At 46.3% G+C, this 16540-nt stretch overlaps 1 protein-coding gene across 2 annotated transcripts; it reads left to right on the top strand.

Annotated features, from left to right (window-relative positions):
* The first annotated feature begins 1900 nt into the window (after positions 1 to 1900).
* On the top strand, positions 1901 to 16089 carry igf2bp3 (insulin-like growth factor 2 mRNA binding protein 3). Of its 2 annotated transcripts, XM_061267357.1 has the most exons (16): positions 1901 to 2463; positions 3190 to 3250; positions 7322 to 7370; positions 9898 to 9949; positions 10071 to 10134; positions 10991 to 11269; positions 11348 to 11482; positions 11557 to 11679; positions 11749 to 11884; positions 12012 to 12137; positions 12273 to 12341; positions 12920 to 13039; positions 13104 to 13178; positions 13260 to 13391; positions 13465 to 13578; positions 13954 to 16089. In XM_061267357.1, exons 1-16 carry the CDS (start codon positions 2289 to 2291, stop codon positions 14053 to 14055), a joined length of 1812 nt encoding a protein of 603 aa, XP_061123341.1. In that variant the 5' UTR covers positions 1901 to 2288; the 3' UTR covers positions 14056 to 16089. The 2 variants fall into 2 exon arrangements, with proteins under 2 accessions (XP_061123341.1, XP_061123342.1); XM_061267358.1 differs by lacking the exon at positions 12273 to 12341.
* The last annotated feature ends 451 nt before the right edge of the window (positions 16090 to 16540 follow it).

The following is a 16540-nucleotide window of genomic DNA, read 5'->3' as shown; positions in this document are numbered from 1 at the left end:
CTCAAGTTGAGCAAAAGCTGGATAAAAGAGTTGGGGGGAAAAAGCCTCATGTTGGCTCTTTGGCTCATATTTCGTTACATCCCTGTCGTGTGAGCCAAAGTCCAACAGTCTCGACGTGGACGTAAACGCATCGTTGGCGGGCTGGTTCATATAGAATAGTCGCTCTTTGTCAGCCAATCAAATGAGCGCGCCGGCGGCAGTAGTAGGAGCGGCCGTGCTGCCCTCCGATTGGTCGGCTGTCCTGGCCAATCAGACTGCAGCATGTGATGTACGAGAGGAAACCCTCTGAGGCAGACATGGCCCCGCACTGATAGTCACTCATTCAAAGGCCCAAAAACGCTTTAAAAAATCTATTTTATAAGCAACTGAAAAAAAAAGAAAAATGCACTTTCACCTCTTTTTCCATGTAGCTGCTGTTGGAAAAGGTTTCCCATCTCTCAAACAACACAGTATTTGATAACTCTGATTTATGAGTTCTACTTGCTTAAAATGGCTATGTATAAAGAAAACATCCTGTAACACATTATAAGGCACTAAACAAAACCACATTGATAACAAATATAACTCTGGAAAAGGTTTTTATGTGTAAAATTCCTTGCTTAAATCATTTTATTTGAGAAAATGGCAGTGCAGTACAGTACTTGGCCATTACGTTTTGGAGTTTTGTGCTGACAAACTGCACTCATACTACTATACGCAATACTGAAAATTTTTATTTTTGTTATCTACATTAGCATTTTTATTTTCCTACAAATACTGTGTCTTTGCAAGCGATGTATAGTAACAGGCATAACAATTAGATGGTCATCCACTTCCACCACTCCTCATGATCATTATTTCAGTATTTTAGTGTTATTTTTGCTTGATGGGTGTGCTAGGAGATTTCCCTAATGAAAAACATGAGCCTTGGCTCAATCGGAAACACTGCATTCAATTGTGCAAGTGTACCTAATCTTGTGGGCTGTCTGTCATGACCTTTGACTATACGTAACGGATGTGTACATTTTCAAAATGCACTCCTTGTGTTTCAATTGGACCATACGTTAGGACGCCATGTTTTGAAAGCCCCTCCTCCTTGCAGGCAACATGGCAGCCAAGGCTTGAACCACATGGCCGGCTCCAACTAGTAGTAACATAGAACCGTGGAAGCATTGAAACCGAATGAATACAGCAACTAAATATAGCCACGGGGTGGTTATGGTCCACTCGGCGAGTTGTTTGACTTTGCTTGAGTATTAAGGGAGGGGAGGCGTATGAGGGAAGATGGACGCCTCTCATTTGAATAGGAATACGTGTCATTCCCACGTTGCGCTAGGGCCCAGACGAGGATCACGAGTCACGCTATTTTCCTTTTTCCCCATCCCATGTCACGTATTTGTCTTCTTTTAGCAATATAGTAATGCAACATCATTTATGAATGGCCCCACCCCCCTTTCGTCCTAGTGCGCGATCACTCTACTTAAGCTGCGTCTCCGTGCGCGTGCGCGCGCGCGTTTTACTATAGCTCCGACGACCAATGAAAACGAAGAGTTTCCTTTTTTTTTTTTTTAATGCAGGAAAAGGCACACGGATGTGATTCTAGTAAAGACACAGCAGCCTCAAACGGAACCTCCTTTTTTTTTCTAACGCTGCTCAGGTTCTTTTCCTTTTTGCACCTATCCTTTCTTCTTCCCCTCCTTAAAAAAAAAAACATCCACTCCCCCTCAGCTGTCCCCACCCCAGATTCCCGAGCAATTTTCCCCAATCCCAAACACTTAATTGAGCAATTGGGTTTCCTCACGTGTCGGCTGATTTGTAGTTTGAACACGTGGCTCATTCAAAAAAAAAAAAAACGAATAGAAGCGGATTTTTTTCCTCCCCTTCTTCTTCTTCTTCTTCTTCGTCGCTTCTTCTTCTTAGTGTAGTCGACCCAGAGGCGGGTGCCTGCCTTTGCGCGCGCGCGTGTGTGTGTGTGACATTGTCCGTCTCTTCGGAGGAAGACACAAAGTAGTTTCTCCTCCTTTTTCCCTTCCCTACCCGGCTCACCGTCGTTTGGAAGAGCGTGGAAGATTAATAATTAAGCGTTTATTTATTGCGCGGTGAAAGAGGCAGAGAGAGGGGCGAGGGAGCGCGAAGCCACTACGAGGCTGCCAGTTTAAATCTATCTGTCCGCTCCGTAGGGCACGAGAGGGTATTCCTCTTTTTTGTTTTGTTTTGTCGGCTTCTCCCAAACGCCACACATCCGCCGTCGGAGCTGTTTTGGTGGTTCTTTTTTTTGTTTTGTTTGTTTTTTGTTGTTGATTGTGAACATGAATAAGCTATATATTGGCAACGTGAGCGCCGAGGCCAGCGAGGAGGACTTCGAAACTATCTTTGAGACGTGGAACATTGCCCACAGTGGTCCCTTTCTGGTCAAAAGCGGCTATGCCTTCGTGGACTGCCCCGATGAGAAGACTGCAATGAAGGCAATCGATGTTCTTTCAGGTGAGACGTTTGTAACTGCGTGAAAGTGGGTTTTGTGTGTGTGTGTGTGCGCGCGTCTGTGTGTGTGTGTGTGAGAGAGAAATGCATGTGATCATTGTATGAGGTTCGAATGTATTATTCTATTTATACATAGTGTTTTCCCCCAAAAGAAAACTATTATTGATTAATCGAAAATATTCTCGACTGGGTTCTGCTGCGGAGTCGAACCTTGCAGCGGGCCTATGCTCGGGTTCGGGTTAGAGGTCGTCGTCGTGTGTGTGAGTGTGTTGCAGCTTTTCGAAGCATCTCAAATAGTAGTAAAAGCCAGCGTCTTTTCCAAAAGTCCCATAAGCCTTCTCCTGTGGCCCACAAGTCGCTCGTTGTGTTGTGGAGCCATTTTGCTCATGCTGACACACCAGGTGGTTTAATTGTCTTGCTCAAATGTAGGCCAACTATGAGGCGCACATACTTGCTTTTTTTTTTTTTTTTTTTGCTTTTGGGTGCACTAGTTTTTAAATATTAAATCTTGTAGTCGCTCCCCAGCACAAAGAACGTATTTTCTTTCCCCTTGTGAATTAAACGCTTTTGTCGTTTGCAAAGCCATTTGTGGCTGTTTGCTAGTATCCGTCCAATGCACGTCTGTGGATTTATTTTTCTTGAATTAAATGCCGAATGAGAAATGTCTCACACTACACAAGCATCGATCAATGCATGATTGTTTTTACGTTTTTTTTTTTTTTTTTGTAGGTAAAGTTGAACTCCATGGGAAACTTCTCGATGTGGAACACTCTGTGCCAAAACGTCAAAGGTACGTTCTAACTTATCTCTCCTAAAGCTTGTGCTTATTATTTTTACATATCTTTTAAGTCGCCCCCTCCCCCTAAATGTTGCGGGGGTCAATGAAAAGGGGCGTATGGTTTGTTGTAGCTACTCCCCCCTCCCTGTTGTGACTGTGGGGTGCTGCCTTTTAGACTCAACCGTCACATTTTTGTTGTACTTATTTTGAAAATATAACCTGTGCATACATGAGCTGGGTATGCAAAAAGCCTCCCTCAATGGTGAAGGCTGCACGAGAAAATGCTGTTCAGGGAGACAGCAGCAGCAGCAGCAGACGTACGTATGTCCAGGCCTCATGGAGTCGTCCATTTGAAGGATCTGCTCTGTCACTGCATGCTGGCTTCCGCCCCTCTTTTTTTTTTTTTTTTTTCTTTCTTTTCTCGTCTTGCATGAGACGGACGCTAAAAGCAGAATGAGAAGCCTTGGGGGCCCCTAAAGTCACGCAAAACCTCGTTGCACAACTGCACACTCTTCGCCACCGCTACCATTGTATTGTCAATTGAACGACGTTTGAGCTATTTGCTTTCAAATGGGAGTTGGGTCCTCGTGTGCGTATGATGGGAAAGTGGCAGCCTCAACACATTTTTAAAACAAAATTCCATTTTATAAATTGATTTCTCGTCATGGCTCCACGTATGTGTCTGTCTGAATTGGCTGCCAAGTTGAAAGGATTAAAAGAGGCTGAAATGATAGCTTTTGAGACATGTCAATGACCTCAGACTAATCGTAATTTTCCCATGAGTAGATTTGATGCCAGAATGTCATAAGCATTTTTTTTATGCTAGGCTGAAATTTGTTTTGAACTATTTAGATAGGTGTACTGAATTCATAAGTTTTTCACACAAACCTGTCTGTGTGTGTGTGTGCTTGTTTATTTAAAGGTTTAGTTTCAGCCTCCACTGCAAAAAAAAGTCACAATATGTCATTCAACTAGTTTTCATAAACACAAATGGATAGTAAAGGCAACATGGGCTACACGCGAACACACACACACACACACATGCTGGGCCATTCTTTGCATTCTGCAAATATCAGCTGGGGGAGGGATGGGAGGAGGGGGCTTGGCCAATCACCACGTCTTTAACCTTTGGACTCCTCAGAAAACGGGAAGTGCTATAAACAGTCAGGAAAGATGCATGTACAATGTCCATTTTGGGGTTAAGGCAGAACATGGGGTGGGATTCTATGAATACTTTTTAAAAAATCCCAAAAGAATGCAGAGTTCATGAAACCCATAAGAACTAATAGTTATTATAATGAATATGAGAAATTAGGTCTTCAGCTGGAGCAAACTTCAGTTAAGGGGGGGGGGGGGTTAAATACACGGCTTGTTTTATTGGGAGAAAATGTGGCACCTTTTAAATGTTGTGTGTTAAATTGAATATCATTTTGGGAACAATGTAAGTTTTCAAAAAACGAGATATTTGCATGCATGTAAATTATGGGGAAAAAAAGTCTGGCTAAAAAGAAAAAATAAGCTGATCAATCAAAAGTATTTTAAAAAACAAAAACAAAGGATGTGTGTATATGTGTTTTGCAAACAGGAGATTTAACTGTTGCCTTTCACTCTTGTTAATTTTAACATAAAAAAAAATATATATATATATATTTATTCTGCAACTATCATTAGCAGTTCATTTGTGATTATTGTATACGGTATGAGTTAACTCCCAGGGTCACGTTTGTGTCTTGTGGAGAAGGGGGGGGTGGATGAAGCAGGCACAACCAAAAATCCCCGCTGAGTCACATGTACAGAAGAGAAAAAAAAATGGCGTGGCTATACGAAGCAAGCGTGTGTGTGTGCGATACTGCTGTTAAACTCGCTCAAAGCAAATACGCTTGCCTTTACTCGAGCACTCATCACAATTGAGTCCTTGTGCATGACTGTTTACAAAAGAAAATAGAACATGGTAAAAGATGCTCCTTTGGTTTGCAAAGTTTGGGTCACAAGGTCATCATGGGGCCCCACCTGCAAAAAAAACAGGGGTGAATTATGAATGTGGCCCCTTGTTGTGTCACAACTCCTACACGCTACCCATAGACTCACGTCAACATCGCCTTTGTATTTGACTTTCGCCGTATTTTGTGAATGAGGTTGGGGGGTGGCGGCAAAGCCCCAAATGTGCAACAGTCCTTTCAGTTGAGTCACCTTATAGTGTCTGGATGAAAATATTCAACTCTTTGGAATGTTCTGAGGGAGCTTGCAGAGCAAGTCAGCGCAAAACTCAAGCTCTTGAATGCGTCTTTTTTTTTCTGAGGCGTTGTCACGGCGAGCATTTAAGGCCCTGTGCGTGTAGGAGGGCCAGCGGAACCTGACCAATGTGAAACTCACTCGGTCAGAACCAGCGCATACCTGAATCAACCTCCAGATTGTTGAATAGGAGACAAATTGAGGTGGATCTATTTTTACACCCCCTCCTAAAATGTTTGGATCACGTCCCCTTTTTTCTATCCTTTGGGCCCATAGGTTAGCATGTACAAAACTGGTTTATTGGAAAAGTAGATAAGGAGGCCCGGCCCGGCCCAGCCCAGGCTTGGGCTCGGCCATCACATGACAAACCGGCCCCAGTCGCTACTCAACCCCCCAGCACCTCCTCCTCCCACTTTTAGCCCAGCTCTACATGTTCCTGTCAGTGGACTTGTCCGTGTCCATGGCAACGGGGCCCCACCCCCATCGAGTAGAGTGGGCCCTTGTTACCCTTGCCTGAAACAGGACTAGTCCCCCTCCACCACACCCCAATCACCCATCCCCAAATCAAAGGCTGCATGGGGACCGGGGAATGTATAGCGGACCCAACCCCCACTCGGGTCCACTCCTCTTCACTCTACTCCACCCCAGCCCACCCTCCTAACCCTGGCTGACTTCTGCGGAGCTATAGGTCGCTGGGCCCTGGTGCATTTGCACATTTCACATGGCGTTCCCACCGCAATGCAGAGCATACAGAATGTGTGGGTTGGAGGCGGAGGTGGGGTGGGCGAGGGGGCTGGCGGGCGGGGGGCGCTGGTGGTGGGACGGATCAGCCAGGAATGGCACACAGTTGGCCGGAAAGGGCTGGAATTCCTCTTGGAGGTTATCTGTGAATTTTCTTTGCTATTTACACATTTTCGATTCAAGTGTGAATACGGGTCGTGTGCACCGCTTGGATGGTTACGGTACATTTCTTTTTGGTTTTAGAAGTGCACAAGCAACTTCAAGTTTTAACATCTCGTATATATCCCTGGTGATTTAAAATGTGTTCTTTTTTTCTTTTTTTTTTACGTGCTTGAGCTAGTTTCTGGTGCGCCATATTGCTACGCGAGCACAAGTCGGCCTCATGTACATTAACGGCCCTTCAGGTTTGTCAACAGGCGGCGGACTTTGGAGTGGCCTCCCATTTCTATAAAACGTCCTCTTGCAGGCAAACACTCTAAAGCCTCAAACATCTCATCGTTACGTTTTGGTCTTAATTGGGCTGCCGTCCCCCGAATGCTTTTAATGACTAACGTGACTTTCGAATTAGTCAGCACTGTTGGTTCCGCTCATCTTCGCTGGATCTACAAGTGCACGAATTTCATTCTTCCTCTTTCGAGTTGCCCACCCCCCTTTTTTTTTTTCTCTGACACAACAGTTGGGTGAAAAAGTGAGTCATTCTAAATGATGCCATTTTTGATTCCCACTGCATTTTTTTTTAAGTCTCTTCCATCCACTTCCTTTGTTCCTTGCCTGTGGTTGTGACCCAAAAAGGTCCCTCCTGTTGAATTAAAATCACCCAATTGAATTCAATCTTTCCGTTCTTAATAGGAGGGTCTCTGCACCTGCTGATGTTATATGGGAAATAATTGCCCATCATAACTCCAGTTTCTGCAGCAGAAACTTCTCAGTGGATCACACTTGACATTTTCTTCACCTTTAAACATCACTTAAGCCGATGCTCACAAGGCTAGAATAAATGCTGACCCTGCTTTTTTTTTTAAGTGAATAAAATAAAATCTTATGAGAACTTCTGTCAAGTTGTATCACCGTTTAGCGACCCTTCAACCTCATCTTCCCTTCTCTCCTCAGGAGCTGTAAACTGCAGATCAGGAACATCCCGCCTGACATGCGGTGGGAGGTGAGTGCTAACAGTTGTTTGTATCCAGGGTTCGCTACAACGCGGGCCTCTTTCTCTTCTTGATGCCTTTTTGGAGTCATCTGCCCTCCATTTGGGGGGGGGGGGAGGTCGACGTAGCACATGCTTCATTACTTTGCACATGGCTGCACCTCACCTCAGGCCAAGCGAGCTCACCATGTCATGGGCCAACTGTGGTCGGAACAAATGATTTGACATTGTTACGCTCAAATTTGGAACCACAGATTTTTTTTTTTTTTTTAATGCACAACAAATTTGGAGGGGCAACATGTTGGTTGGATTTGAGAAGAAATGTGCAGGAATGCATCTTGTCATTCGCTTCTCCAAATGAATTGGCTCACACTTTTTGACCGTGTATTAAATCTGTGTGTGTCTGCATCTTTAACTAATCCTTGGTGTCTTTCAGCACAAATGATTATGCTAGTGTCCAAGCTAAAGCTGTGTGTGTATGTGAGTGTGTGTGTGTGTGTGTCTGTGTGTGTGCGCGCGTGCAGGCTAAAAGATATGGATTAGAGAAATTATTCAAGATAGATGAGAAAATGATGATGTGATTAAGTTTTGCTTTGGAAATAACTTTTGTTTTTGCTACTTCCACTCCTTTCCCAATTCGTGACTAAATCTTATGTACAGACATCGGCAGTCGGTGTGTGTGTCTGTTTGAGTGGGAGAGAAAGACGCGCACAAAAATAAAAATAATTATAATCGAGGAAAAAAGAAAAGTAAGTCGTCGAGATACCACGGAGCCGTATATAAAATACTTAAGTCCTTTCATGGTTACTGGCATGCAAAATGAAAGAGTCCAAATGTTTTGGCACGTTGTGTCCTTTACCCACTACAAAAGGATTTGAAAGTTTCACAGTTGTTGGAATACAAACATTAAATGCACTCTAGGAAGGCGTTTTTAAAATTTGCAATCTTAGCAGATAGGGGTACTGGTGTTGCACTTTTTTTTTTATTTTAAAAAGGGGTAAATAGTTGAGCAACAGTGTGCGCAAGCAGAGCCACATATTTAAATTCCACTTCATTTTCCATGCTGGCTTCACTTTGAAGTCCACATCAATATGTTGCCTTGTTTTAATTTTTTTCCTTAACTCGTGGATATGGCTGACTATCTGTCGTCTTACTCCCATTTATTTTTTTCTATGTATGGAGCTTCGGTTGTGCCAGTGTGTGCTTGACGTATTCTTCCATTTGGGAAAGAATCATTCAGAATTTCCTCAATGACACGCTTGTTCATATGGTAACCATGATGTGATAATTTTTCACTTTCAGCCTGCCATCAAATAGGCATAGACTGGCTCTGTGTGGTTTTTATTTTTTTTGGAAAGCATGAGCTGGCTTCGCCTCCTTGCATGTCTCTGAAACTAGCCCCACACGTGTTACTAGCATGTAGCCCAGGGAGCTGGTTGCCTTCTCCAAAGGTGACGAAGAGGTCTCCCACTCCCTAGGGAGGGGGGAGGGTTCGGAAAAAAATAGGCTAATCTGGGATCTTTTGATGCCAAGGCCCTGTATGTATCTTATCAGGTAGATTAGACAATGGCGGCGGCGCGTACAGCGCCTCGGCGTGAGCACGCCGGTGCGAATAGTGGCGTGTTCTCAAGCCGTGGTGGGTGGCCGTGGACCATTTCCTTCCCGTCCATGTGCTCTGATTCACAGAATGTGTAGCATGAGCTCGCACCCCTCCCCCAGCCCCTTCTTCCTGCTGGAATGCACCCCACCCTTTTCCTGAATGGCCTGGATTCTCATTGGCCGGCCCCCGCGGAAGGACGGGCGGCCCAGCCAGCCAGCAGCCGGCGTCAGACGCCGCATTTTGTTGAAGGTGCAGCCAATGACTTGGAGTTGACATAGCGGAGAGGCGGGAGGCTTCTTGGTTGGTGGGTTGCCTCAGGGGTGTGTGTGTGTGTGTGTGCGTGGAATTGCGTGGGGGTCCAAGTCTTGTTGGCTAGAAAGTAGGGTTGAGCTCTTTGGGGGTGTGGCCTGACGTTCAACGGAGCATGGTCAAAGGTCTCGGCGCCGCTTAGATCCTTCGCTCCCCCTCTCGACCACAGTTGACCGAATCGATGAATTCAAATCCTGTGGTCTCCAGGTGGCCAACTTGATGCATCGTATCCATATTGGAGCTTTTCAAAGAACCCCCCCCCCCCAATCCCCTTCCAGTTACGATACAATGCGTGTGATTCAAGCATCTTAATTTAGCTTGTTTGTTCAATTCAAGCAAAGCAGTCCATTCATCATTCACCCCTGGCCGTAAAATTACACAATCTAATGAAATCAATGAAAAGCATTGTACAAAATGTCTGCCATTTTATTTTTATTTTTCTCCTCCCGCAATGATGGCGCCCAAGAGGTACTACGTAGCTCTAATTGTAGCTTACGAGATCTTCAGAGTATCTTTACAACCATGTAGTGAAGATGCATTTCAGAATTGTTCCCATGGATACTTGTGCACGCTCGACAACAAAGTCCCATTCAAAGCCAAGACTCGTAATTATGGTTTTTCTTTCCCCAGGTCTTGGATGGGGTGCTGGCCCAGTATGGTGCTGTAGAATGCTGTGAACAAGGTGACCGACCGCACGCTTTTTGATGCTTGGGGGAAAATGTCCTTTTTTGCCAAATTGAAATTGACTTTCATGTGAGCGTACGAAATGGTCAATAACGTCTCCGCTGTGTGCTCCTTCACAGTCAACACTGACACCGAGACTGCAGTTGTCAATGTTCGATACGCAGCCAAGGACCAGGCCAGGCAGTGAGTACCCACACACACACACACTCTCTCACACGGTCCTCTTCTCACTCTTCTTCATTCTCCACGAGAAATAATGGTCATTATTTTTTCAGTACACTTAATCAAGTCAACCTGATATAGCTTGCAATGGCAAGAAGGCCAATGTCCGTGATTGAAGCAAATGGGGTTAAATTTGCCATTTAGTGCCCCCTAGTGTACATAAATCACACTTGCTCGGAGATGAGTTCACGGAACGTTATTTGTAATTGTTCATGTTTCATTCATTCCGTTTGTATGAGCATCCGAGCAAGCTCTGCATGAATCAAGGCTGGCAAAACAAATGGCCTCAATTTTGGATGTGCTCGTAGCTTAGCGTTTCCCAACATTTATTGGAGAGAAAAAAAACAAACACTGGATTAGTTTTTCCCCAAAGGTCGGTGCACAAAATGATTCTGCCCTCCTCTAAAAAGTCCTAATTTTGTTGTTGTTGCAATTTTCCAAATGTCACAACATATTACCGCAAAGACATTTGTCTTAATTTGACTTCACAAAACATGATCCATTCATCCACGGTGGAGCTTATCACAGTTTACTTTGTGCATAATTTATTGGCATGTGTGCGATTTCTCCGCACTCCAACATGCGGTGAATTCAGATAAAACACACTCATCATTGTGTACTACAAAATTGCGTTGGTGTGTCGTAAACAAAGCACGTGCGTCGCAGCTCCAGCTGGACGTTCCTGCTTGCGTTCCTTCTCAGATGTTAAAAGGGGATCTAATCGAAGCGGCGTCCTACCGTTTAATCTGATTTACTTTGCGCTGTCCCCGCCGGAGTCCCTCCGCTCTTAATTCTTCGCCCCATCTTTGTCCCCTAGGGCCATTGAGAAGCTCAACGGCTCCATGATGGAGAACTGCGCTTTGAAGGTGTCTTACATCCCAGACGAGACGGCCGCACCCGAGGGTCCTCCCACGGGAGGTCGGCGAGGCTTCAACGCTCGCGGGCCGCCGCGGTCGGGCTCGCCGAGTCTCGGCGCCCGGCCCAAAGTGCAGTCGGACATCCCGCTGCGCATGCTGGTCCCCACGCAGTTTGTCGGGGCCATCATCGGCAAGGAAGGCGCCACCATCCGGAACGTCACCAAACAGACTCACTCAAAGTGAGTCGCGGGAAGGGAGAAGTTAGCTGCTGCTGCTGCAAACTCCACGGCACTAACCGGTGTTGCTTTTGGTTCCAGGATTGACATTCACAGGAAAGAGAACGCGGGTGCGGCAGAGAAGCCCATCACCATTCACTCCACAGCTGAAGGTTGTTCCAACGCCTGCAGAACCCTGATGGAGATCATGCAGAAGGAAGCACTCGACACAAAGTTGTGAGTTTGCACTTGGTCGGTAGGGCTCAGCTCATGTTTCACGTGACGGTGAATTGATGGTGTTTGTCTTGCAGTACTGAGGAGATCCCACTGAAGGTTCTAGTGCACAACACCTTTGTGGGAAGACTAATCGGGAAGGAGGGACGAAACTTGAAGAAAATCGAGCAGGATACGGGGACCAAAATCACAATCTCGCCGTAAGAACTTTGGAATTGTCCAATGCTCTCGAGGTCGATACGAGATCTCACTTGGCCGGATCTGCGCAGTCTGCAGGACCTGACCCTGTACAACCCGGAGCGGACCATCACCGTGAAGGGCACCATCGAGGCGTGCGCCAGAGCAGAGGAGGAAGTCATGAAGAAGATCAGAGAGTCGTACGAGAGCGACATGGCCGCCATGAACGTGAGTCGTCGTCTGCCGCTCAGATTTGAGTTGGGGGGGCGGGGGGGGGAAGAGTTCAACTGCGGCAAAGTGGTTTTGTGGTCAAGTCGTTGATTGTGTCAACTGAAAGTGTGGTTTCCCCCCGCAGCTCCAGTCCAACCTGATTCCGGGCTTAAACTTGAACGCTCTGGGATTGTTCCCCAGCGGCACCCCTGGCATGGGTCCATCCATGTCCCACGTCCCTCCTCCCGGAGCCGGCGGCTCGGCGTTTGGAGTAAGTGACGAGCTAGCAAATGCTATTCGTTAGCCCGCTCTGAGGCGGGACTCGTTCTGCCGTGTTTGGGTCCACCGCGGAGATGTCATTTGTTAGTCGGGAGCAAGCCCGTTTGATGTTTCTCTCTTCCTGTAGTGGAGTCCTTATGGGGGCGAGGGTCCATTTTGGGCTTCTATGATGTCGGCGAGCAGCCAGCCCCTCGCCGTAAGTCACCTGTCCCAAAGAGCTTTGCACGGCTTGCGGCTGCTCGTTTGCGAGGTGACTCGACAAAGGGTGGCTTGCATCTAACAAGTCGGCCGCCACGTCATGTTTTCGAGATAGGGAGCGCTACCGCGCTACCGCGGCACGAAGGCAGTCCCCCGAGCTGACCTATTGATTGGCGTATTGGTTTCCATCCAAAATCAATCATGTTTGAGTGTGTGATTGACTTGAGCACTTTGAGCGGGAGCAGGTGACGCCGTGCTGCTGGGAGCTTTTTCACTAAATGATTGTGTGATGTGATTGCCCCGCATAAACAAAAACAAAAAAACGTAATCGCATTACGTTATTTTGCAGCCTTTATTCTTCTGTGACGGCTTTGAGATATGAAATATTTCTGCTGGAAATATTGAGTCCGATTCGGGCTAACTTGACTACTTTCCTTGTGCTTTCCTTAAAGCTGAGCTGCCTTTGAATTAAGTGCGTCGAGCACACGCCGGACTATGTTGCCCTGTACTAAGATGAGCTTCAGTGGCGCGACGGCGTCCGAGCTCAATTAACAACAATATGTTCCCCCTCGCCAGGGACACCCGGAATCGGAGACGGTCCACCTGTTCATCCCCGCGCTTGCCGTGGGAGCCATCATTGGAAAACAGGGTCAACACATCAAGCAGCTGTCTCATTTTGCCGGAGCCTCCATCAAAGTGAGGAATGCAGCCTTTCCTTCCAAACGCGTGGTACCATTGCTGAATGTCTGCTGGCTTTCAGATCGCCCCCGCGGAAGGCATGGATCCCAAACAGAGGATGGTCATCATTGTGGGACCGCCAGAGGCTCAGTTTAAGGTGTTGTACGCCCTGCCCTCCCTCCCACATCAGCGGAGGTCTCTTTAAAGCTTATTGCCTGGCTTGATTGCCGCGGTGCAGGCTCAGTGTCGCATCTTTGGCAAGCTGAAGGAGGAGAACTTCTTTGGACCAAAGGAAGAGGTGAAGCTGGAGGCCCACATCAAGGTGCCTTCCTTCGCCGCCGGACGCGTCATCGGAAAAGGTGGCAAAACGGTAAGTGGAAAGAGCCGGCCGGCGTCATTTTGCTTCTGCCGTTGAAGTGAAACGCTCGTTCCCGTCCTCGCAGGTCAACGAGTTACAGAACCTGACTTGCGCTGAGGTGGTGGTCCCGCGGGACCAGACTCCCGACGAGAACGACCAGGTCATCGTCAAAATCAGCGGACACTTCTTTGCATGTCAGGTAAGTCGGATTCGATAGCCAGAGATGTAAAAGATTAACAAATGCTGCCTGGATGTGTACTCGCTAGACACATTATTAGGTACACCGGCACCTTTTTATTGTGATCAAAACGGGCTGAGGGTCACTCTCATTCCTGCATCCCAAACTGTCACCAATGAGGCGTCAAGTCTCAGCATCTGTTGTAAGAAATTGAAAGGGAGGCTCGGTTTGTCAAGCACCAAACCTCGGCGAGGAATTATTTTGCCCTTATGTGGCGCCATTTTTTATTTTTTTTTCTCCCCTCCACCACAATGGCCGCAAGAAAGCCAAATCTCAGAACCTTGATAGCACCTTCTGACCAAGCCATCTGCTAAATGTGGACTTTTTGTCCTCCAGCTGGCCCAAAGGAAGATTCAGGAGATCTTGGCTCAGGTGAGAAGACAGCAGCAGCCCAAGCCGGCGCCCGGCGCTCAGCCGCCGCTGCCCCGCAGGAAGTAACGTGCCGGCGTGCCCCGGAGGGAAAAACGGTGACTGAAGCTGCCCGAGTTGGCTGGACAGGTGCGACGGCGTCCAGGGGTTGGACGACGAGGTGTTACCAACGCTCATCTCAGGGGTCAAAGGTTATTTTAGAAGCCTACCAAAACATCCAGCCCCTCCACGCCTCACTTGAACGTTCAAGTGTGGCTTAGAGAACCCCCCCCCCCCCTCACTCCCTCCTCCTCCTTCTCCTCTTCGCTAAACCTCCACCAACCTCACCTCTCCGCATCACTGTAGGAATGTATCGGAGGGCTCCCATCGACGTCACCTTGCCATCGCGTGTACGTACCCCTCGACCGCTCTCCTCCCTCAAGGGCGTGTCTATCTCTTTTTTTTATTTTTATTCCTCCCCCCCTCCTCCCCCATTTTTATTTTTTTTTCGCAACACGAAGAAATGAGGATCCCCCTCCTATCACCTCTTTGGTGTGGTACCTCAAACCCGACAAAGATGTTTTGGTTGACTTCAGATTTGGTTGATACTTTTCAGTGTTTAATTGGTTAATGAAGCTTTCTCATGAGTTGAAAGGAAGAAAAAAAAAAAAAGGCATTGCTCTCACGGTCCTAGTGGGACCGCCAGAGGTTTATTTTGGGGGGAGAGTTGGCTCAAATTGGTAGGGCCGCGTTTAGGGGAAAGATTGTTTGAGGCCAGGACCCCTGAAGGGGTGGATTATAAACTGGGTGTCCTGCCCGGCGAATAAAAGTGGCATTTTATAAATTCGGATGCATTTTATAGATAGTGCTAAATAAATAGATGAATATATATATATAAATATATACATCCAATATATATATATATATCTATATATATATATATTTAGAGGTGAGGGCAGCGCCGTGACTGACACTTTGGGGAATGGTGCTGCTGCCCAGTTAAACCAATTTAATATGCATTTTACTTAACTACCTCAGGATCTAGTACCTCAGAAGAGAAAAAAAAAACAAATGATTATATATAACAATATAAGAAAAAAAAATGTTCCTTTCTTTTTTTATTTTATTTTGCTTTTGTGGTATTTTGTATACTTTATAAAGCTGATAGTCTTTGAACATTTTTATTTTTTTAAGAAAAAAAATTTAAAATTTTGGTCGGCTGCCAACTGACCCTTGCCTTCAACTCTAGTGCTTTACGGTGGCATTGTACATGTGTGTGAGTGACTAAAGATGACCCTGTACATAACGTCGATTTGTACATAGCAGCCCCAGAGCCGGAGTTGGCACGCCTCAGCTGGCGGCTGACACCAACGAGTATCCAGAGAGAATCGCCTCCGTTTTTTCCCCCCTGACGGTCCAACCATCTCGTTTTTGAAGAACATTACAAAACACCATGCCAATCAATGCCAACCGTACACTACACCATTACGCCAATGCCGTTTAGTTTTGCGATTGACTTTATCGGTCGGGAATGGTACTTTTAATTTGTCCGTGTACTTAGAATTCCGTTGCGTGGTCCGGGCGGGGGTTTAGATCGAGCAGGGTGGACTCCAAACGCGCCCCAACCTGACCAGCTTAGCAAATCAAGCCTGTTAACGTCGATCACTGCATGGTGAGGGTAGGGGTAGTCGCACTGATGGATGCATTTTTTTTTTTTTTTTTTTTTTTTTTGGGAGTTGCTAAAACATGATTTGAACGTTCTGTGACCCGCAAGTGTTTTTTGTTTTCCGTGACACAGAGTGACTTTTGGAGGGATAACAAAGTACAAAAACCCGACTCGGTTAAAAGAAAAGAAGAAAAGAAAGAGAAAAAGAAAATCGATTTTCATTTGTGTCTTCATGCCGAATGTAAATAATGTTGATTGTGGTAGAAGTTGAGTGTATCCATGCTTCCACAGTAGAACGCCGTCTACCTCAGCTAAAGGGGGCGGGGCGGGGGCGGCTGTTGTGCCATTTAAGCGCGCTCCCCGCCCCTCCCTGCCCCCCACTGAGCGCCAGCGCGCACGTATACCTCAGCCCACCCCCCTCCGCTTCCACAACACTTTTTTGTTTCCACACGGGCGCGCCATACTTCAAAAGCCCCCCCCACCCCCCAAAACCTCCAAGCCCCTTTTTTCTCGCCGCAGTTTGTTTTCATCTACCTCTTTAGACAAGTATTTGAAGTAGAGGCATTCTATTTGTTAGAATTTAATCCCTCTCCCTCCCTCGCATATGAATGAAAACATAAACTAAAAAAAAAATCATGTACTCTTTAGAATTGAGAAAACTTATCGAAAGTGATCAAAAAAAATATTTTCAGTATTTATATGTACTCTTTTTCTTTTTTTTTGGCTTAATTGAACTCCTCCGACCATCACCATGTCTTTCTGCTTTCTCTTTTTGGTGGTGTGGCTTCCTTGTATTTGAACTTTTTGCTTGTTTTTTTTTTGGTGAAAAAAGGAAGGGTCAAATCACCAGTTTTGATTGAGCTTTCAATAGTTGATGAGGAAATGCAGTTTTGCTTTTTAAAGGGCCTG

This window comes from Syngnathus typhle, linkage group LG20 (assembly GCF_033458585.1).
Source record: "Syngnathus typhle isolate RoL2023-S1 ecotype Sweden linkage group LG20, RoL_Styp_1.0, whole genome shotgun sequence".
NCBI lineage: Eukaryota > Metazoa > Chordata > Actinopteri > Syngnathiformes > Syngnathidae > Syngnathus > Syngnathus typhle.
The sequence above is the reverse complement of the archived record's forward strand: the minus strand, read 5'-3'. Positions and strand labels throughout refer to the sequence as shown.

Excerpts from the sequence above, each read along its gene's own strand:
- igf2bp3 (XM_061267357.1), top strand. The coding sequence starts at position 2,289 with ATGAATAAGCTATATATTGGCAACGTGAGCGCCGAGGCCAGCGAGGAG. Across the intron at positions 9,950-10,070 it reads TGTAGAATGCTGTGAACAAG|TCAACACTGACACCGAGACT; the intron begins GTGACCGACCGC and ends GCTCCTTCACAG. Across the intron at positions 11,680-11,748 it reads ACCAAAATCACAATCTCGCC|TCTGCAGGACCTGACCCTGT; the intron begins GTAAGAACTTTG and ends GGATCTGCGCAG.